Genomic DNA, 22,861 nt, shown 5'->3' on the forward strand with positions numbered 1-22,861 from the left:
TGAGCCTGAGCTCTAGAGCCCACGAGCCACAACTACTGAGCCCGCGTGCTGCAGCTACTGAAGCCTGCACACCTAGAGCCTGTGCTCCGCAACAGAATCCACCACGATGAGAAGCCCGCGTGACGCAAAAAAGGGTAGCCCCCACTCCCGCAACTAGAGAAAGCCTGCGTGCAGCAACGAAGACTCAACGCAGCCAAAAATAAAATTAATTAATTAATTAATTTTTTAAAAAGTATTCCTTTGGAATCACACCTGGACAGTATACTAGAGTGAATGCTGATTATACCACTGCTAGGCAATTATGCATGAGAGCCATTTCCCCTCCTTTACATTTATCATATGCAAAAAAAAAGAACAGTATTTATCAAAATTTGTTACCTAAAAGTGAAGTGCTGTTCACAATGACCATAATCCTAACCAAACTGTGAGACTGACAGAAAATGGTATCATTAGTAGAATCAGTACCATAAACTGACAATAGCAAACTTAAATAGCATGATATTTCTGGACTTCCATCACTCAGAGCAGTGCGTACAGAATACATGTATTTTGCCATCACGTAACACAACTTCTCCGGCTCTTCAGTTCAGGGTGAAAACGCCCTGTCACAAGGAAGCCTGGTCTACAGGCGCTGTTCTTTAGAGCATGGCAAAACACAGGAAACAAACTCTTTCTGGCCCTATTTCCAATTGCAAGATAAGCATGAAAGACTTTGTAATTCCAGTTTTATAAAGGATAATCTCCTGAAAGGGAGGCGGGGGAGGGCAAATGGGGTCAACTGGATGGTGAGGATGGAGAAGTTGAATTTTTTTTAAGTTTTCAATATATATACATTTTAAAAGTATAATCTCTTGAGACTGTCTCCTTCCATTGCTCGACAGTCTATCTGGACCCACCACCACATAGAGCAGCATGGTCCAAACAGTTAGTGCTGTGTAGTAGTGAGGGATGTCATTTTTCTCAACCCTTCCCATTATGTGGCAAATGATTATAGAAATCATGCTTTTTCAGCTTGTAAGGCATATGTCATTGTTTCTTAAGCTGATGAACAAAAAAAGGGAGGGAGGGGAGGAGGGAGGGAGAGACTCTGGTACTGCTGGACAACATTTCACATGTGTTGTCATAATCTGATGCTGGGGGAATGAAGCACACGCAGTAACTCCACAGGGAGAGGACACCTGCAAGCTTGCGCCTGGTTTCCTTCAGACTTCGCACCGTGCGCCTTTTCCCTTTGCTGAGTTTGCTTGGTATTCCTTCACTGTAATAAATCACAAGCATGAGTACAACCACATGCTGAGTCCTGGGAGTTCTATGGAAGAGCCGAACCTGGTGTGGTTTGGGGAACCTCTCAAACAGTTGCATTGTTAACATGAAGTCTGTATTATTTGGGTGGATGTGTTATATGTGATTACAGTCAGGTTATTTCACAGAATAACCTTCCTCAAATCTGTTTTTCTTGGTATTTGCCTGTATTTCTATACACATTTGAATAAAGGCATAAAAGGGATAGATGAAACAGTGACGTCAGAAAGTAATTGAAACAAACAACAATCCTATTTCAACCAGAAAAAAAACAAAGAATTCTGATGATTGATAATATGTTCTAAAGTATGAAAGTTCCTATAAAGAAAATGAAAAGATCAGTTAATTTTCTCCAACTAAGCAGGATTTAATTCCTCACAGTTGACTCCCAGGATTTTTGTTTTGTTTTTGTTTTTGTGGCCACACTGAGCGGCATGCAGGATCTTAGTTCCCCAGGGATCAAACCCATGCCCCCTGCAGTGGAAGCAAGAAGTCTTAACCACTAGACCACCAGGGAAGTCCCACTCCCAGGTTTTGACAACTCTGGGAAAACGTGGGCAAGCGTACTCACCAGGCCAGACTGTTTTTGCTGACCCTGCATGGGCAGCTGCCGCTGTTATGAAAAACTTAGGTAGGACCTTGGTAGATGTGATGATTTTTCCATATTTGGACATCAGAAGTACCACTCATGTAAAAAGTAGATGTTATGACTCTTAAATTGTCCTTATGAAAAGGTTACCACCAAAGAACTTTTAAGAGTTAAATCCAACTTTCTTTTCAGTAATTTTACTTGATATAATTGATACTCCCTCCTTGAAATTTTCATTAAAAAAATTTTTTGCAACATCACCACCATCCTCTCCTACTTTTTTTTTTGTTTTTCCTTTTTAATTTTTATTTTGAATGAGAGTTTTATTTAGCACACTCAGATGAACAAATATAGGAACTGATCTACCACACGCCACAACTAGAGAGAAGCCCGCACACTGCAACAAGGGGTCTGCACGCCACAACTAAGACCTGACGCAGCCAAAATAAATAAATAAATAAATTTTTTTTTTTTAAATAGAGACTGATCTATGTGGAATAATGCTACTTCCCTCCATCTCAAGACCCTCAGTCCTCAGTTAAGGGCTTTGTAATTCCACTGATATCTTTTCGTCATTGGCTGGTACTCAAATTCCTTGAGGAGGATCCCCGCAGTATGTGACTAAGATTGTCCCCAGCAGACCTTCCGTTTGTCCCGCTGTGGAGCTCAGTGTCTGCCCTACTTTTCTCCAGCCCCTCCTCAAGTGTTCTTTACCAACCATCCCCACAGCACCCTTTCTGCACCAGCAAAACTGAACTGCTCATAAATCCTGCCAAGTCCACTCGTACATCTCAGCCTGTGAACTGCTGTTCTTTCTGCAAAACATGTGATCTTGATAGACGTTCCTCCAGCCAAACGCTGTCCTTCTGCCTCTTTACCTGGCAAACTTCTCCTCACTCTGCATGCTTACCTTAAAGTCCACGCACTTTTTAAAAACTCTAATTCCTCACCATGGACTTAAAATATCTGGCACATATGAAACACCAACTTAAAAAAATACATAAAGACAATTTATAAACTCCTAGTGGGCTCTGGGACATAGTAAGCACAGAATAAAGTATACTAAATAATAAAAATTATCATTATAATAACAAGCTCCTAGAGGGCAAGGACTGTGTTTTTTATTATTTTTTAAATTTTTGTTTTAATTTTTTTTTGCAGTACACGGGCCTCTCACTGTTGTGGCCTCTCTTGTTGTGGAGCACAGGCTCCGGACGCGCAGGCTCAGAGGCCATGGCTCACGGGCCCAGCCACTCCGCGGCATGTGGGATCTCCCCGGACCGGGGCACGAACCCGTGTCCCCTGAATCGGCAGGCGGACTCTCAACCACTGCGCCACCAGGGAAGCCCAAGAACTGTGTTTTGTTTTGTTTTGTTTTGTTTTGTTGCAGTATGCGGGCCTCTCACTGCTGTGGCCTCTCCCGTTGCAGAGCACAGGCTCCGGATGTGCAGGCTCGGCGGCCGTGGCTCACGGGCCCAGCCGCTCCGCGGCATGTGGTATCCTCCCGGACCAGGGCATGAACCCATGTCCCCTGCATCAGCACGTGGACTCTCAACCACTGCGCCACCAGGGAAGCCCAAGGACTGCGTTTTTTAAATGCTTGCATCCTGTGACATCAGAATAGTGCCTAGTACCTAAAAGATACTTGATAGCTATTTGTTAAGTGGACAAATTAACAAATAAATAAGAATATTTTCTTTGAAAATTCCATTTAAAAAAATACTGAAATTAACCAGGGACAACTCTATTATGAGCACCTTGAAGACCAAAGCTCTATTTCATTTCTGTATCTCCTCTAACGTGTAAAACCAACCTACAGAAGTTCTTTGATGGACAGAGGTCTACTATGTTAGAGGTGTCCTCATACAGATTGTACAATGCGCTAGGTGCCACATCTAGGGAACACAATAGTGTATTTCTTAATGTGAAGTATCTTTGTGCTTTTATTAGAATTTGCTGAGCCTCCAGTTGGGCTATTTGAATACTATGATAATCCTTTAACTAATGGCAACAGAGCATCTCGTTCTAACAAAATTATAGTGTCATGACAGTTATCCAACACACAGAAGAAAACATCTGGTTCTAATGAAGTCAGCCTATCTCACTCTGTTTGGACTTGTGAGGAATGAAGTTGGTAATAGCGAGACCTCGCTGGTACAATAATATGGAAAACAACCAGTGCTTCGCTACCAGGCATTGCTTTTCTGACTTCTGTACTATCGGTAGGTAGCTTTCAAAAATAATCTCTTCTTGGTACACTGCACACTGGCTCAGCTTTGCAGTTCTTCTTGTTTGCCATTTGTTTAAAGTACCAGGAAGGTACTGTTGAGTTCCCAGGCTTAAAGATGGTAACTTTTTTAGCCTTAGCCACACACACCCTCCCCGACACACTCAAAAACCTTATGGAGAGCCCACATCTTAGCCCAGATCTTCACGATGAGTTACCCTTTGAGGCTCTTACTTGTCTTTTCTGCTAGCAGATGTCAATGGGAACAGTTTTAGGCTGTCAGAGAGGTTCAAATGCTCCTGCCGGGGGAGAGCAGACTTTCCTTTTTCCTTTGTTACCAGACCTGAACCTCAAGGCTGCTTTATATCCTGTGGGGCACTTTTTCTTAGGTTGTGGAAGGTCCCATATCATCCTCCTCAGAGAAGTGGAGGCCAGCTTGCCTGAGTGAGGCTAATCACTATACAATAACTAATATTCATGTGATTATAGAGGAAACATACAACGTACTAACCAAAAAATCTTTCTTCTTATTTACGCAAAGATTTAATATGGGATTTTAGGGACCATGATTAAATATGTGGATTTCTTTTCAGACAACACTGTCTGATTTTAAATTACCTACAATTAACGTCTTAAACAATTCTGAATATTAGACTGTTAAGAAATTAATTTAAAAAATAAAAATATACATGCAGTTTACACACTGGTTTTTTTCATTGCTTTTTCATTATTAAAGCTTCCTCACTCTTACTTTATCTATGGTAGGGTCACCAAGAGTAATTCACTATCAGACGTCTTACCTGGGTTGCTATTTTGAGAAGGAGTTTTAGGTCTCTTTTCTTCTTTATATTCAGAAATCAGTTGGCAGTTGCTATGTATTAAAAATGTGATAAATAACATTACTATTTTAATACTAATATGAAAAACAATTACCAAATATATTAAATTCTTTGATCACTTCAGACAATGTCAGAGCTATTACCAAAACTTCGATTGTGGGACTTCCCTGGTGGCGCAGCGGTTAAGAATCCGCCTGCCATTGCAGGGGACACGGGTTCGAGCCCTGGTCTGGGAAGATCCTACATGCCACGGAGCAACTAAGCCCGTGCGCCACAACTACTGAGCCGGAGCTCTAGAGCCCGCGAGCCACTACTGAGCCCACGCGCCACAACTACTGAAGCCCACACGCCTAGAGCCCGAACTCCACAACAAGAGAAGCCACCGTGATGAGAAGCCCGCGCACCGCAACAAAGAGTAGCCCCCGCTCACCACAACCAGAGGAAGCCCGCGTGCAGCAACAAAGACCCAATGCAACCAAAAATAAATAATATATAAATTAATTTGTAAAAATCATATTAAAATCCCAATGTGTGTGTCCTGTCATAGGTTTAACATTCTAATGTTGCAGTTTTCAGGAAAAATGTCAGTAATCAGGGTGATTAGCTGTCCTTTCTTTGTGGTTTGTAATTCAGGGACTCTCAGCTATTCTATAATTTGTAACTGAATTTATTTATAAATATATGACCTCATTAAATTAGATAACATAACTGCCCCCCATTATTGCAGCTAATCGCACCAAGAGTAGAAAACTAATCGAAGTCCAGACCTGGCTTGGACCACTACTACTCCTTCTCTACCTACTCAAACTCTGAACCAGCAGGTCTTTCTTAGAAGGATGCTTAAGCTCCATGTTCATCTCCAGTTCACTTGGAAGACATAACCCTACTTTTACCATGGACGCTGACAAGTCCTGGACGGGGCTTACCTCTCCTAATGCCAACTAACCTACTTGAGATTCAGGGATTTCTGGTGAATGGGTTCCTTATGAGGCAGAATCTGAAAATACTTTGAAGGCTGAGGCAGATGTAAATCATTTAGAAGATTTTCATTATCATGGAAAACAGATCACTTGAGGGGCCAACCTCAGTTATGGAATCTCAGGCAAGCTGGCACCCACTACTCTGAGGAGGATGATATGGGACCTTCCAGAACCTAAGAAAAAGTGCCCCACAGGATATAAAGCAGCCTTGAGGTTCAGGTCTGGTAACAAAGGAAAAAGGAAAGTCTGCTCTCCCCCGGCAGGAGCATTTGAACCTCTCTGACAGCTTAAAACTGTTCCCATTGACATCTGCTAGCAGAAAAGACAAGTAAGAGCCTCAAAGGGTAACTCATCGTGAAGATCTGGGCTAAGATGTGGGCTCTCCATAAGGTTTTTGAGTGTGTTGGGGAGGGGGTGTGTGGCTAAGGCTAGGAGGCCCAGGTGCCAGAACTGGGTGCTGGTGCTTTGGAACAGTGGCTGAGCTACAGGCATATGTATGAGAACTAAACAAGTTGTCACTTTGAAGTCTAAGTGTGCATCACCATGAAAACTGAGGAATCTGAATCAGCAAGGGCATCCTGGGAGCAAAGGTCAATCATGACCCGACTGCAGGACCGGTTCCTTTTTTTCTTTTAAAATTATTAAAGGTCTTTATAGAGCAACATCCAGACTCCAGATCCAGCTGCCAAGGAGACCCTGCTAAGACCAGTTTTAGTAGCAACACTGCAGCAACAGAATCAACGCAAGCAACAGAATGATGAGAATGCCCTTTTTTTTCCCCTCCAGATGAATTATGGAAGAGGACTGTCTCTTTGATCTTAGGGAATCCCTTAGGTTCTTGCAAAATTTAAGAGGGAGAGTATAGAAGTAAGTCCCCAAGAGAAAATATAGGATAGTCTGCTGAACTAAACACTTCAAGACCCAAATAACAAGTTAGAAAAATCAGAGCTGTGACACTACTTGTACCCCATGCATAGGGGTTACACTTGGAATGAAATGGATAATGTTAGGATCTTTAAGGATATAAAGTCTTAAAGTCCTGAGATAAAGAACCCTGTGCCCACTGCTACATCTAACTCGTCTGGCCTTTTGGCTGGGTTCCAGCTGATGATAGGGAACATCTCACCACCATTCCCAAACTGCCTGCACCAAACTAGAACTCTCACCTGTCACATAACAAGTAACAGTTAAATTATTTTTAACCACAGTTTAGTGATAACTGGCATTTTAATGTAAACACTTACATATGAAAACCATAAATACGAGCATATTCGTCTGCGGTCCTTCCATAGAAATCTTGAGAAAAGACATCAATACCTTCTTGAAGAAGCAGCCTGACTATATTTGTTGAATCATTGTTTACAGCAAGTATGAGGGCTGTTCTAAAATAACAGAGAGATAATTTCACCCTTAGGAACTTTAGCTAACTTACTTTAACAGCTAATTTAATATACTTTACCAAGTTAATATCTTGCCAATCCATGTAGAACTGACCATTTACACGTTCAAGTGTTCATCTTTGTAAATTACCTCCAAGGCTAAAATGAAGGGACAAAAAAGAAGCCTCCTGTCCCACTCGGATGGCATGTAGTAGAAACTGCTAATTTAAAGTCCTTGATGGACAAGAAGCTATGCTGAGGTCACTTATCTGAAGCAGGTAAGTATATAAAGGAAGAATTCCCCATTTCTTCCTTAGTCTGTTATATTATACTTCAAAATCAGCTAGAGGTCAGGTTAAGGATAAGCTATTTGCAGGCTTAAAACAATAATATTAATAATAATGAAATAAAAACAGTCATGGTTGCAGTTAAGGATGCTGATAAGCATGTGCTAGGCACTAAATGAAATACTATATATGTAATCTTTCTTCCACACAACCACCCTTGAAGGATATACTACTATCCTCCTTTTCATATCAGGAAACATATTTGCTGATAATAAGTAACGTTCCCAAGGTCATACACCTAATAGGTAGGAAAGCTAGGAATTAAACCCAGTCTGAATCTAAAGCCCATCATTTTCCTCTTTATCACCTACCTATGACTTGTCTTCATTGAAGGAAATGCTTATCCAATTAAAGCTATCTTTCTTCCTTCTACCTTCACCAATTAAAAATAAGAACATCAAAATGTACTAGAAATGGGGCTTCCCTGGTGGCGTAGTGGTGGAGAGTCCGCCTGCCGATGCAGGGGACACGGGTTCCTGCCCCAGTCCGGGAAGATCCCACATGCCGCGGAGCGGCTGGGCCCGTGAGCCATGGCCGCTGAGCCTGCGCGTCTGGAGCCTGTGCTCCGCAACGGGAGAGGCCACAACAGTGAGAGGCCAGCGTACCACAAAAAAAAAAAAAAAAAAAAAAAAAAAAAAAAAAAAGTACTAGAAATGAAAAAGGATAAAAACTGATGAGCCCACAGTATCTGGTAATAGTGATTAACAATCACTTTGTGATAACCTAATAACATCAGTATTCTTCAAAGAAAGTAATTTAAAGCAAAGAGTCATCCCAAAGACATGCATCTTTTAAGGAAAAATGTATACAAAGTAGAGGTTAAAAAATTATTATTAAAGAACTAAGAAATTCAATACTGTGTCATAAGGTAAATTAAAAAGTAGAATCCATACTTTATAAAGCTAATAAAACTAATATGAAACCCCTTAGCTATTATAAGATCGTATGACCAAAAAAAAGAAAAAAATCAGGTGGCAAATGACATCAGTCAATATTATAAAGGAATATGAATCCTGCTATATTATTTTTCATGATACACAGTCAGAATAATTGCTTTTCGACCTGATGATGTGTTGATTATACATTAATCTCTTCTTACTAATTCAATCTTTCTGTCACCACTCTAGAACAGCACTAAGGTTTTTAAAAAGAAAAAGAACAAACTACTGTACCTTTTCATCTTATCAACTACATGTATATTTGCTTCTTTCTTTACTAAAAATTCCACCATTTGCTGCTTGTTTTCACTTACAGCAAGTAAAAGTGGTGTGAAGCCCTCCTGTAAAACAGAAGAAAGACTTTATATAGAATGTACAAAGTTACATATTTCTAAACTGAATTTTAAAACTTATAATAGATTCTCTGAACTTAAACATCTAATATAGAAAGTAAATAAAAAGGAGCCCCTTCCTTCTCACCCACCTTGTGCTGCTTCCTTCTCTTTAAAATGCTCCTCCTCACTTCTTCACATGATTAACTGCAAAGTCATTCTCTAAAACTCACTTCCAACATTTACCGGTTCCAAGGATCTTTGCTTCTATCACAGTATTTATCAGGTATACTGTAGTTATTTTATTGCTCTATACTAGTCTATACACTCTAAACACTCCTCCAGAGATAATCATTTAACTATTAAATCAACTGCATATTTTAGGAACAATGCTGAGGAGAAAGATATAATACTGTCTGCAACATGCATAACCTATCCAATGATAACCAATTAACCTCATAAGGTTTACAGACAGTCCAATGGGAATATGATTCTTCACATGAACATGTAAAGAAAGAGAGTTTTTTTAAAAAACCAACTTATAAATTCTAACTTGAAAAATTCAATCCCATTCTTAAGAGATTCTTTTAAAATATGAAATAGATTAGAAATTAATGACTGTTTTAAAATCTAGAAATATTTATCAAAATAAACTGTAATACAGGAATTGGAAACACAGATGCTTATGGAGGCAAAGTAGGTGACCCAAGTAAGTGAAGAACCCAGGTGAGGCCAGCAAACTGGAGAATGTGCCCCATACAGAAGGGGCACCCTTTGCACGGCAGACCAAACAGTATCATGGGCTCAAGGGGGACCAGATTGGATTCCTTAAGAGAAGCCTGAAATGCAGATTTCTGCATGAGTCTCCTAAATTTTAAATGCTGACTCAATTTGTGGAGGCAAGCTAAACACATCCAGGGGCCAAGTTTAGTCTATAGCCCACTTGTGTTTTTATGTTTGCTGTGAGTGTTTCCAAACGGGTGGGTATAAAGCAAATATTTGCATGTAAAACCTTTCCTTTCTTTAGGGCTTCCCTGGTGGCGCAGTGGTTGAGAGTCTGCCTGCCGATGCAGGGGACATGGGTTCGTGCCCCTGTCTGGGAAGATGCCACATGCCGCGGAGTGGCTGGGACCGTGGGCCATGGCCACTGAGCCTGCATGTCCGGAGCCTGTGCTCCACAACAGGAGAGGCCACAACAGTGAGAGGCCGGCGTACCGCAAAAAAAACAAAAAAACTTTCCTTTCTTTAGTATCATGTGTTTTACAAAAAAAAAGTGGGTCCCAACATGTAATAAAAATTACTATTAAGATTCATAATACCCACTTCAAGAATGTTTCCAATGCCTGTTAAAACTACAATCTATTTCTATAATTCTCCCTGATGTTAACCAAATGGATAATTAGTTCATAAGACTGCTGAAACTAAATTATTAAAACAATTCCTATCTGTACTGTTACTAACTTCATGGGTTTTGATGTTTAAAACTATCATCTTGCTTATGCCAGGGACCAGTGAACCTAACAGACACACTGCAAGACTCCGTCATGCAGCTTTCACCAAAAGAAGGCTCATGCTTTACTCTTACTGCAGTCAGGAAAACCCTGTTTGTGATAAACATCTGTTGACCTAATGACCTGGATGATAACAAAAGGTGCAAAATCTGCAAAGGGTCACACTCTACTTATTAAATGACTCACCATAAGCAAATTTCTAAAGACTCTCTGAGTGCCAGTGAATGATTGATTAGTGGTTGGAAAGAAAAAGGAGTTATTCTTCAAGCCAATAGATATTGCCAATAATATCCCTTTTACCTTCTCAATTACAGAGGCAGAGAAAGATAAAAGTCAGGCTAATATTGTTGGAAAGGAGGGAGTTGATGGAAGTAGCATCTATCAAACTCCAACTCTTCTAGAGATTTCTTATTTTTGAGATCTGTGAATTTATAAATCACACTCATCCATTCCATTGTTCTTAACCAAGGGCTGTATCAGAATCTCGAGGAAATATTTCCAAACACACATGTCCGGGCCTTGCTAGATTTATTCAATCAAAATCTTCAGGGGAGAGCCTAGGCTTGTAAATTTTTTATAAGTTCTCCCAGGTGACTGTGGTTCACGAGCACAATTCTAGCTGAGAATTAGTGTAGCAACCATCTCAGTCTCATCTCTACCCACATGGCCAATTCCTTTTCTCAATTGAGGATTTGAAAAAAAAAAAGAAAAGTGTTAAGAGATCAGAGTCACCAAAACTACATTTAATTTTTCTGGGTCAATAGGTAGAACAGGGACAAGTAAACTGAAAATGCAACTTGATCTCATTACTTATAAACCCTTTACTTCCCATCAAGACATTCTAGATTTGAGAGCAGACTCTAGACTCTTATCTAAGTGGCTGTTTCTGCCAAAACAGGATAATATGTCAGTTAATTATCTGTTCTTCTCCCTTATTTCCCATTTAATCACCACATGTTCATTGCCAATCTGATTTCCTCTGAGTCCTCCTAAAATTGATCTCCAGGCAAGGTTACAGTTCACTTAGGCTCTTTCCCCAAATAAGAATTATTATCCGGGCCTCCCTGGTGGCGCAAGTGGTTGAGAGTCCGCCTGCCGATGCAGGGGATACGGGTTCGTGCCCCGGTCTGGGAGGATCCCATATGCCGCGGAGCGGCTGGGCCCGTGAGCCATGGCCGCTGAGCCTGCGCGTCCGGAGCCTGCGCGTCCGGAGCCTGTGCTCCGCAACGGCGGAGGCCACAACAGTGAGAGGCCCGCATACCGCAAAAAAAAAAAAAAAAAAAGAATTATTATCCCCAAAACCTGAAAAGAACTTTGCCTAAATACATAAACTGAAGGGAAAAGAAAACCCCCAAAACCTCTACTTGGCATTTCCTAACTGCCAAATTTCCAAATTGGCCCACGTATTTCTTTTTTTTTTAATTTAATTAATTTATTTATTTTTGGATGCGTTGGGTCTTCATTGCTGCGCGTGGGCTTTCTCTAGTCGCAGTGAGTGGGAGCTACTCTTCCTTGTGGTGAGCAGGCTTTTCATTGTGGTGGCTTCTCTTGTTGCGGAACACAGGCTCTAGGCGCGCGGGCTTCAGTAGTTGTGGCTCGTGTGCTCTAGAGCGCAGGCTCAGTAGTTGTGGCTCACGGGCTTAGTTGCTCCGCGGCATGTGGGATCTTCCTGGACCAGGGCTCGAACCCGTGTCTCCTGCATTGGCAGGCAGATTCTTAACCACTGAGCCACCAGGGAAGCCCGGCCTGCATATTTCAACTGCTCTCTCCTTTTCCTATTCCTTTTTCCCTCTGAAGCCTTAGGCAATGAGAGAGAAATCATTTTTACATAAATCATTTTTTAATAAAATAGGAACTTGTCAACAGCAGCAAGATTGCTATTATATTGTAAAATGCTTTTGTTTTGTTTGAGTTTTAGGACAAAGTCTATCTCCAAGGCAAGTTTTGCATTTCTCTGTTGTTTTACACTAATCAGAAAAAAAATTTGAGCGGGGGAAAATATATTTGGGGAAAAAAAAAAGTCTTACCTTTAACAAATGCAATGTTTTCACAAATATCTGCCATAGACACATAAAAGAAAGCTATACTCTCTAATGTTTCTTTAGAAATATAATGATTTAAAGTGAAATCTTAGATAATTAAGTTATTTCAAAATATTTTCACTCAGGGAATGCTTGAGCTTCCAAATATGTAAAACTGACCCCATCTATGTCAGCAGAGGGAGTTCCTGGCGGGGCTGCAGTGGGAGGAGGTAATGTGTGTCCCAAAGAAAAAGCAGGAACAGCAGCTTCGCCATCACCTGCTCCCCATGCACAGCTACAACCCTGCTGAGGAGCCACCCGAGGCTGAGCGTGGAAGACCCCAAGGTGTACATGGTGGACCAAATGGCCACCAGCATAAGTGAACACCCTTGCTGGGTGTCAAACACGACCTGCCCCACTTTCCCCGATCTTAGAACCTGGGGTCCTGGAGGGCTCAGGGCCTGCTGCCTGCCCTGGCCACCGGCACTCACCCAGCTCTCCCTGCTGGGTACTGGGTCTCCTTCCTCCTCCCATCCATCCCCAACAGCACCCATTCCCTGAGCCCCTGCAAGCAGCCAGCCTCCACCTCACCTCACTCCCCCCAGGTCTTTGTCTTGTGTGGGCTCTTGAGCCCACCACCCACTCCCAGGCATATCCTAATGGGAAGATTCTCCTTCTGGGGTAGAAGGGTGGCTGGGAGACAGAATTGTGCTCTTTCTGTGAGCACCACCTTTCTCCAGCCCGTGACTTGCCTTTGGAGTTGTTTCCATGGTAACAGGGCCTGATGGGTGGTATTCAGTGTACATATTATTATAGATAAAACATCTGCAGCTAAAACAAACAAAAAAACAACCATGTATGGCAAATATTTTGTAAATATAGTTGAGCTATACCTTGTTGCTTGCTTCAATGTTGGCGTCATGTGAAAGCAGCTTTGCTGCGAGTGATATATTCTGATAAAGGGCAGCATAGTGGAGAGCAGTGTTGCCACTGACGTCCATGACATTTGGGTCGGCACCATGTTCCAGCAGAATAGTTGCACACTCCTCTTCCTGGCATTGTATGGCCTATAAGTGTTATGCCAAGAAACAGACTGTAAATTCTAGGAATTCAAAGTAAACATTCCAGAAGTTTCACCAATTCATTATATTTAAATGAGATAAATCCATTTTTATTCTAAGTAGTTAAATCAAATCCATCTCACATTGACATGGTTGGCTACTATGTACCTTCATCAGCGCTGTCCTGTTTTCGTTGTCACAGAGGTTAAGCTGGCATTTTCTCTCCACTAGGAGAGTTACCACTGCCGGATGGCCATTGGCACAGGCCAAATGGAGAGCAGTCCTATGAAACCGAGAGGAGTTTTTAGGAAATTAGTAGTGCACTATTTCAAAACATACAACTGTTCATGTAATTGAAAACATTTAATAGCATGCTATTCCTATCCCTTGAAAACAAATATTTAGTTTTCTTCTGGAGAAAGAACAATATATATTAGCTCTTCTTACTCTCCACATTAACGAAAGAACAACCTGCTTGAATAGAAAAAGCATGACCTTGAGATTCAGCTCAACTTGGGTTTGAATTTGACTTTAACTGTGTCACTTATTAGCTGTCACTTAGCCTTTCTGTGCCTCAATTTCCTCATCAACAAAATGGGGATAGAGCAGTAGTTACCTCACAGGACACCACTCTGATGCTTAAATGAGAACCCGTGCAAAGGGTTTAGAACAGTTCCTCGCACAGATAACAGCTCAATAATTATTAGGTAATATTATCATAATTATTACTATTACTACTATTTTACAAGGGCAACATTTCAATTAAGTAAAAGGATATTATACCTCTTTTGAAGATATGTCTTGAGGACTAGAGAGAACACTGTACTTCAATGATTCTAATATGCTCACTTTCTCACATTTTAACATCTCTGACATTGGAATGAAATTTATAATTCACGATGTCTTGCAACTATAATTGGTAGCATTTTTTGTTTGTTCAGTTCTCATTTTTCCTGTTGGTCTAATTATCATAATATCTCTGTGCCTAAGTTGCCATTTTTTAAAATTTAAGTATAGGTGATGTATAATATTATAAATTATGGAACTTCCCTGGTGGCTCAGTGGTGAAGAATCCACTTGTCAATGCAGGGGACACAGGCTCGAGCCCCGATCCCAGAAGATCCCACGTGCCACAAAGCAACTAAGCCCGTGCACCACAACTACTAAGCCTGCACTCTAGAACCCGCGAGCCACAACTACTGAGCCCACACGCCTAGAGCCCGTGCTCCACAACAAGAGAAGCCACCACAATGAGAAGCCCGTGCACGGCAATGAAGACCCAACACAGCAATAAATAAATTATTATTTTTTAAAGATACGGGATTGTATCTGAAGAATTTTTAGTCCAGAAGTTGATCTGTCATGAGAATTATTTTCCTCATTATGCACTTCTCTGTAACATATAACATTACGGTATAAAAATGTGTACATTAAAAATAAGATGCTGTTCATGTTTAATTTCGTTTCTGTGATTACTGACATTCAGCCAAATGACTTTAAAACTGTCAGTAAAGTGCTCTATAAGGGGAATCATGAGCGGGTCCGAAACCAGCTAAGGCTTTTGCTGCCTATAAAGTCTGCGGGGCGCGGGACCCCACGTAGGTGTCCACGAGCCTCGGAGGGGAAACTGACAGCAGGGGCCCCACCCAGGCCCGCCCCGCCTCCTCCCGCCCGCCCCGGTTACCTGTTCATCTTGTCCCTGTCGTTCAAGCCATTCTTCCCAAGCAACAGAATCTGCTGCACTTTGGCTACGTTGCCCACGCTGGCAGCTTTGTGGACCTTCCCGAGATCCTTGGGTCGGATGTGGTACTCGGGCCGGGAGTTGACCCGATTACCGCTCTCTCTCCGCGGGCTGGTGGAGGAGCCGAAGAGCGACTCGCCCTTCTTACTTCCGAAGCCAAAAATCTTCTTCATCGCAGAGCCTACACGCTTCAGACACACCTCACCTCCCCCTCGGCTTCTCACAGTCTCCTGAGCCTAACACTAGCGGTACAGATAAGCCAACGCGGTCTAGCCACAACATCCCAGCTGGGAAGCTCCGCGGTTTCTCATCTTTCAGCCCAGAATAACCGTAGCCAAGCGATACAGCTAAACACAGTGCGCGTGCACGCCTTGTAAGACGGCGTCACTGCGCTTGCGCACAGAGGCACGGAGCGCAGGAGTGCCCAGTGCGCATGTGCGAGGTCCAACCGTCACAAATCTCTGCGATTGTTTGTGGGACGCGCTGGTTGGAAAACACAACGATGGTGCGAGCTGGCTGGGCGTTTCTGGACATTTGGAAATTTTAGAATCTCCCGCGAGAGAGTCGTCTTCGCATGCGACTGGGGCTAGAGTGGCGTGGAGCTTCAGGATGCAGAAGGTCTCGTCCCCCAGAGAGCTCCCCTAAAAATACTCTGTAAATCTCCTTATCCCTCAGTTTATTCCTTTCCACATCCCTCTGGGCCCCAGGCTTTCTCCATGGAATTTAACAGATGTAACTACAGAAAGCTGTTTTCATGGTTCCAGAGATTGTGGCGACAGGTGTCATCAAGTGCAAACTTAGGAGAAACCAACGCAGTTTCTCCAGATGAAATGAAGACGCGTTTCCGCGTGCCTCCTGACCCTCCCCTGTGGCCCAGCGTTCCGTCTGCACATTTTCTTCACCTATATTTTAGTGTTTGCTTTTATTTTCCCCTAATTAAGTCTCTAAATTCAAGATTTATTTTGGAGCACGGTGTACCATATGAGAACTTTTTAAAAAATGGTTATCCACTTGTCCCAAACAATCCATCTTTCCTCACCTAGTTTACCCCTTAATCTTACATTTAATTCTCGGATGTGTTTTCTGTTTCTGGGTTTTCCATTCTGGTCTGCTTCTTCTAGCGTCAGTAGTGTGTAAAATATAAATATCTATTACAGGTCCAAGGTTTCCCTCCTTAGTCTTCCTTTTCAGTATTCTCTTGGAAATGTTTACCTCTACATTATTTGAAATGAATTTTTAATCACTATGCCAAGCTAAAGAGAAATCTTAGTGAGATTTTGATTGCAATTAGGTGAAGAGAATTTTAACTGAGAATCAGTCTCTTGTATCAGTGTATCCAGGTACATGTTATGTCTCTCAATTTGTCTTATTTTATGTCCTTCATTAGCCTTTGGTAGCTTTTTTCATTTTGTAAATCCTGTACACTTCTTGATATATCTGTATCTGGGCGCTTTTTTTTCTGTAATGGTATATTATTCTTTCATTCTAATTTGTAAACGATTATTGTTTGATATCTGTGTATTCGTTTGACAACAAGAGTGAAGAACTTTTTTAAGCTATAATTTTGTAACAGGAGAAAGAGTTGATAGTTTCTGGCAGTACTTAAGGAAGGCACAAACTGGTTGGTATAGATTGAAGAATATTGAAGAATAGTATGCAGATGAAAAAAATCAAGTAGAATGCAAACAAGTACTCTGTTTTTTATTGAAGTATAAGATCGTTGCTACAAATTAAAAAAATCAATATAGCTAAATTTCCCTAAAATTCTATTAGCCAAATTTTTCAGTAATTAGCTAACTAATAGGCACATCTAACTTTCGTGTTTCCTCTTAATAGTCTCTTTGCTCCTTTGCTCTATCCACCCAAATCTGTTTCCCACTCCTCAATCTAATCATCATAGTGACCTTATGGAATCTTATCATCTCCATTGTTATGAAACCTCTTATGCTTTATCCTTGTCCCATATCTTTAAAATTTCCCAAACTTTAAATAATCTTTTCCCTTGCTTCCATCTTTCTCTATCTGCAATTTGTGTTTCCATCTTTATTCCATTTCTTAGGAATAAAGCAAAATAGGTTGACTCCATACTCCATACTGGTAGAAACAGGCGACTGTATACAGAAACTCCTTTTAATGTAGTACTTGATCCAGTAATTATACAATTACTGTAATTATACAGTTACAATACAATTAAACCAAACCTGGTATTGTGGGTGAAACAGACAGAAGCAGAAGCAGGCTCACAACAACAGTTAATACAAAACCAGCTATCCCAAAACTCAGCAGGTTCCTATTACATTTGTTGATGATTTCAAGATCAAAATCATGTTAATGATTTTAAGAATTTTGATTAACCACCATTGCACAAGATGCACCAGCAAAATTTGAAGGTTTGGCAGCCATATTTTACAGCAAGACAAATGCGTAGATATTAATTTAGGTACTTATTCTTCAGAGGCCGTTTAATGCCATTTTGTGCTTTGTAGGTTGAATGATTTGACAACAAATTGCTTGGAATTAGTGACTCAGAAGTCAGGTGTCCAGACCTTCAGCAGAAATTGCTGCTGGGGGAATTCCCTGGAGGTCCAGAGGTTAGGACTCCTCGCTTCCACTGCAGCAAGCACGAGTTCCATCCCTGGTTGGGGAACGCGGCACAGCCAAAAAAATAAAAAGAAAGAAAGAAAGCAAGCAATTGTGCCGAAAAACTCTGGAGGGAGGCAGGGTCCCTGTTGAAGTGATAGCTGGTTCCAGGACAGTGTCTTCACTGGTGAAAGAGCAATGAACAAAAACAAAACAAAAAACAAACAAAAAAACATTTCTCAGGTCTATCCAGCTTAGCTGCACCAAATGGTTTTGATGTGTGTGACTGGTTTCAACTCTGATCACCCACAATTTTCTTCCTATAATAGCCCAACCAGAGAATAATCTTTTGTCCTCTATTTGTCTCCGCAGTACTCCCCAGTGTGACCTATGAGACCAGTAAAGGCTCCCTATTGTGACATCTGAAGAAGACTCTGACACTTGCTGATGCAGCCTGGAATGAGGGTCAAAGACACTGCCAGGCTGTAGGGAGATAAGAACCACACACCAGGACTCCAGGTAGGTTGTCAAGATTTGGTTGACTCTAGTGTTTCTGTATAGACCAGAGATACTCAAGGAGTATATGCTAGGCCAACTCTGAACTTATGTATGTCCTTGTCAAATGCTACCTGGATCCCCAAGCACTTGAAAGCTAAGATTCCCAGATTTCTTTGCAAACAGATGCCCTCTAGAAAGTTGTTGCTTGGGGACTTCCCTGGTGGTCCAGGGGTTAAGATTTCACGCTCCCAGTGCCAGGGGCCCAGGTTCGATCCCTGGTCAGGGAACTAGATGCCACATGCTGCAACTAAAAGAGCCCAAGTGCTGCCAACTAAGACCTGGCACAGCCAAATAAATAAATAAATAGTTTTTAAGTAAAGTTGTTGCTTAGAGCTCCCATGCCTATCTAAGACTCAAATAATGCCCTGGTGGTTTCCTGCATATTTATTTAATAATTATTTATTTAATATTTATTTAACATATGTTAATGGAATTAATAATGTCAGAGTAATACCTGTTTTATGATGAAAAACATGTTATGGATGCCTTAACAAATTCAGGTGGATCCAGTGTAATCACAAGGGTCCTTCATATGTGGAAGGAGGAGGCAGGAGTGTCAGAATGATGTGAGAAAGACTCGACAGGTCATTGCTGGCTTTGAAGATGGAAGGGGCCACAAGCCAAGGAATACAGGTGGCCTCTACAAGTCGGAAAAGACAAGAAAACTAATTGTCCTCTAGAACCTCCAGAAAGGAATGCAGCCTTGATGTTAGCTCAGTGAGAATCATTTCAGACCTCTGACCTCCAGAACTATACTATAAATATGTGTGGTTTTAAGCCACGAAATTTGTGGTAATATGTTAAGTGGCCATAGCAAATTATGGAGGGAGGGAGCTAGGAAGAATGGAAGAAGTGAAGATAGAGGGCAACAAAGAGGACTGGGTAGAGAGAGTCTAAAACTGCAGCACAGTTCTAACAACATTTCTGGCCAGGCCAAAGGGGAATCCTGGAGCCAAAGTCATATGATAAATAAATCCTGCATCTTCCAGGAGTGGGCCTGTATTTTACCCCTATTGTGGGTACAATGGCTGGGAGCAGTCGTGGGAAGCATGGGCATAGGACAGACGCAGACGTGGATCCAGAAGGACAGCTTCTGGGGCTGTCAGTCTACTATGTGTCCCAAGTAGGTTCCCCAGTTTGTCCAGGACTGGGGCATTCTTGGGACACAGGACTATCAGTGATAAAACCAAGACAGTCCTGGGAAAACTGGCATGGTTGGTTACCCTGTCCCTAGCACTGGAGACCTGATCTGAGCATTTTCGTGCCCAACATACCCCTCATCTCTGTGGCCCCCTTAGGATAATTTCTGCTTATCATGGCAGTTTATAGCTGGAAAAAATTTTCACCCTCTTCCTACCTTCGCTACCTAGCCAGAGTAGACACCATCTGTGACTCCTGAGATTCCATAGGCAGACTGGGGTGTTTGTAACTTTTCTTTGTAACTCTCAAACATTGAAACTCACTAGGAATGCAAGTTAAAATTTCAGCTGTTTTACTTCCATACTTCTCTCCCATAGAATCCAGACTATCCCCTGTGTCCCTGACCCCCCAGCATTGTGAGGATATGGAGCGTCAGTTGGCAACGTGCCTACTTTAGCCCTTCCAACGAGGGTCTTTGCTTCCTATGAGGAGAAGGCACTGAGCTTATTTTCTCTTATTCTTCTTATTATTCTCTTATTGGTACTGAGCTTATTTTCTCATGACTACAGTCAGCCAGCAATGCACTTCCATCTACAAGAAAAATGAGTTGGCATCTCTACTTCATAAAGTCTTAAGCCGTTTTTTGCTCCAGAGTCTGTGGCAAACATAGGACCTCTTAGTTTTATAGGGAGTTGGTACCAAGAAAGGTGTAATGGCCATCCCCTTTGTGGCCAAACTTTTTTCACTGGAAACAAATTAAGCACCTCAGTCACCAACCTGGGACCCAAGTGGGTTCTAAGAGGGGAAGGAGGTAGGGCAAAAGCTTAACATCACCCCTCAGAACCTTGCACGTGGGGGACCCAGTGTTAGGGGAATGAGGCATAGTTACATCCACTCACTACTAAGGTGTTCCTTCTTTCATATTTATTTTCTTATTTATATTTTCTAACTTTTCAGCAATAAACATATGTTGCTTTTGCATAGACATATAGTGATTTGTTTCTAGTTAAAATAAAATAGCTTTAAATATGTTCAAAGAAAGTTAAGATAAATATTTTCTGTTAGATTATAAAATATATTATTAGTAAATATAAAAATATAATTATTAAATACTAGCCTACAGAAGAATAAGCATATTACTGGAAAACAGTAAGAGGTGAGAATGTATTAACATAAGAGAAACTATACAAATCAATGAGAATGATATAGATTATTAATAAATGGTTTGGGAAAAATCAATTCGTGATAAGAAGTTAACTACATATCTCAACATATACACCAAAAGAAACTCCAGGTTAGTAAAAATGTTTAGTCTTTTTAATGAAACCACTAAATATTTTAGAAGAAAATATGGATGAGTGGTATTATTTGTAAGTTTTTGAAGATTTTTCAAACAAAAACAATGCAAGTGTCAAAAGAAGATATCAGTACATTTGGCCACATAAAATTTGTGACCAAAAAATTTAGTATAGGGCATTCCCTGGCAGTCCAGTGGTTAGGACTTGGTGCTTTCGCTGCCAGGGCCGGTGCAGCCACACACACACAAAAAGTATAAATGGGGCTTCCCTGGTGGCGCAGTGGTTGAGAGTCCGCCTGCCGATGCAGGGGACATGGGTTCGTGCCCCGGTCCGGGAAGATCCCACATGCCACGGAGCGGCTGGGCCCGTGAGCCATGGCCGCTGAGCCTGTGCGTCCGGAGCCTGTGCTCCGCAATGGGAGAGGCCACAACAGTGAGAGGCCCGCGTACCGCAAAAAAAAAAAAAAAAAAAAAAAAAAAAAAAAGTATAAATGCAAATACAGATAAGGCATTAACATGTATAATTAATAAAATTAATTAATTTTATTAATAAATAATAAAATACTTAATATTAATAATTAATAAAACATTGTTTACAATCAAGGAACTAAATTTTTTCAAAAGATTTTTTTATGTGTACCATTTTTAAAGTCTTCACTGAATTTGTTACAATATTGCTTGTTTTATGTTTTGGTTATTTTGGCTGTGAGGCATGAAGGATCTTAGCTCCCCAACCAGGGATCAAACCCACACCCACTGCATTGGAAGGCGAAGTCTTAACCACTGCACCGCCCGGGAAGTCCCCTCAATTTTTTTTTTTAATGATCAAAGGATACAATCAGTTCACAAATTAACCATGGGTACCAGAAGCTTTCTACTCTTACTTGATATGGATAGGGGTTTAATTTCATCATCTTGCTTCAAGACAACATTTGCTCATCAAATGCTGATAATTCTGTGGTAATTTAATCCACCGAGATCTTGATATTCTCACTACCTTACAGGACATCAAATTTACCCATTATGTGGATGACTTCATGCTGATGGTATTAGGTGCATAGGAAATAGGAGATAGTTTGAAAGTCCTGGTCAAAATTTATTTTCCCACTGTTATGATTTATGTTAACCCTCTTAAAAAAATCAGCATTATCCATTTAAAGAAATATTTCCCCCAGAGTTAAGCACAAATCCTAAACATCACCTTGGCATCACAAGTAATTTACAAAATGTAATGCTAACCATATAATCAGTTCTAACAGTGACCAACAGCAGCTTTGGTGGATAAATGAAATTTGTGATTCGGGGTACTGAGAAGCATAGTAACAGTTCACTTTTAGAAGAGGTATATTTAAAAATCAGGTGTATTTTTAATAAAACCCAACCAAGAGAGACATTCGTTTTACCTTATATGTACTCCTTTAACAACTCTTTCTTCAAATTTTATATGAGAGGATTTGAGATCTTATGACACTAAGAAGAAGCATGAACCTAAGAATCTTAAAATCTAACAAGGATGAAGAAGCATACAGAAAGTGGAACCAGGGTTCAAGTATGCACTTGCCCTCCTATCAACTTCCCAAACAGGAAGAAAAAAAAATCACATTAAGTTTTGATAAATTTTGAAGTCAGTTTTCTTTGTGCTATAACAGTATAAAACATTATCTTCCAGCAAAATTAAAAATAAAAAATTATGAACCTTTTGGCCTAGCAGAGTTAATGCTGACAAGATGCTTCTACTTGGTGGGAGCTATGCTCCCTCCACCAGGAAACACTGTGCATCAGGCTTTGCATAGTTTTTTTTTTTAATTAATTATTTAATTAATTTAGGCTGCGTTGGGTCTTCATTGCTGCACGCGGGATTTCTCTAGTTGCAGCGAGCGGGAGCTACTATTCCTTGCGGTGCGTGGGCTTCTCACTGCGGTGGCTTCTCTTGTTGCAGAGCACGGGCTCTAGGAGCGTGGGCTTCAGTAGTTGTGGCACGTGGGCTCAGCAGTTGTGGCTTGCAGGCTTTAGAGTGCA

The 22,861-nt window shown here is 41.2% G+C and overlaps 1 protein-coding gene and 1 long non-coding RNA gene across 5 annotated transcripts in view; one reads left to right on the forward strand and one right to left on the reverse strand.

The window, feature by feature from the left end:
- LOC132488542 (ankyrin repeat domain-containing protein 26-like) overlaps positions 1-15,641 on the reverse strand; it is a 136,452-nt gene extending 120,811 nt beyond the window's left edge. The window contains 6 exon segments of the mRNA XM_060096841.1: positions 4,919-4,989; positions 7,182-7,319; positions 8,836-8,942; positions 13,359-13,532; positions 13,695-13,809; positions 15,211-15,641. Coding sequence (XP_059952824.1) covers positions 4,919-4,989; positions 7,182-7,319; positions 8,836-8,942; positions 13,359-13,532; positions 13,695-13,809; positions 15,211-15,440 — 835 coding nt within the window. The 5' untranslated portion in view covers positions 15,441-15,641.
- A 97-nt stretch (positions 15,642-15,738) lies between these two features.
- Positions 15,739-22,861, forward strand: part of LOC132487409 (uncharacterized) — a 34,419-nt gene continuing 27,296 nt past the window's right edge. For all 4 annotated transcript variants that reach the window (XR_009531634.1, XR_009531636.1, XR_009531635.1 and 1 more), the window contains exons 1-2: positions 15,739-15,885; positions 18,220-18,366. This is a non-coding gene — a long non-coding RNA (uncharacterized LOC132487409). The remainder of the gene's footprint in view (positions 15,886-18,219; positions 18,367-22,861) is intronic.

This window comes from Mesoplodon densirostris, chromosome 4 (assembly GCF_025265405.1).
Source record: "Mesoplodon densirostris isolate mMesDen1 chromosome 4, mMesDen1 primary haplotype, whole genome shotgun sequence".
Taxonomy (NCBI): domain Eukaryota; kingdom Metazoa; phylum Chordata; class Mammalia; order Artiodactyla; family Ziphiidae; genus Mesoplodon; species Mesoplodon densirostris.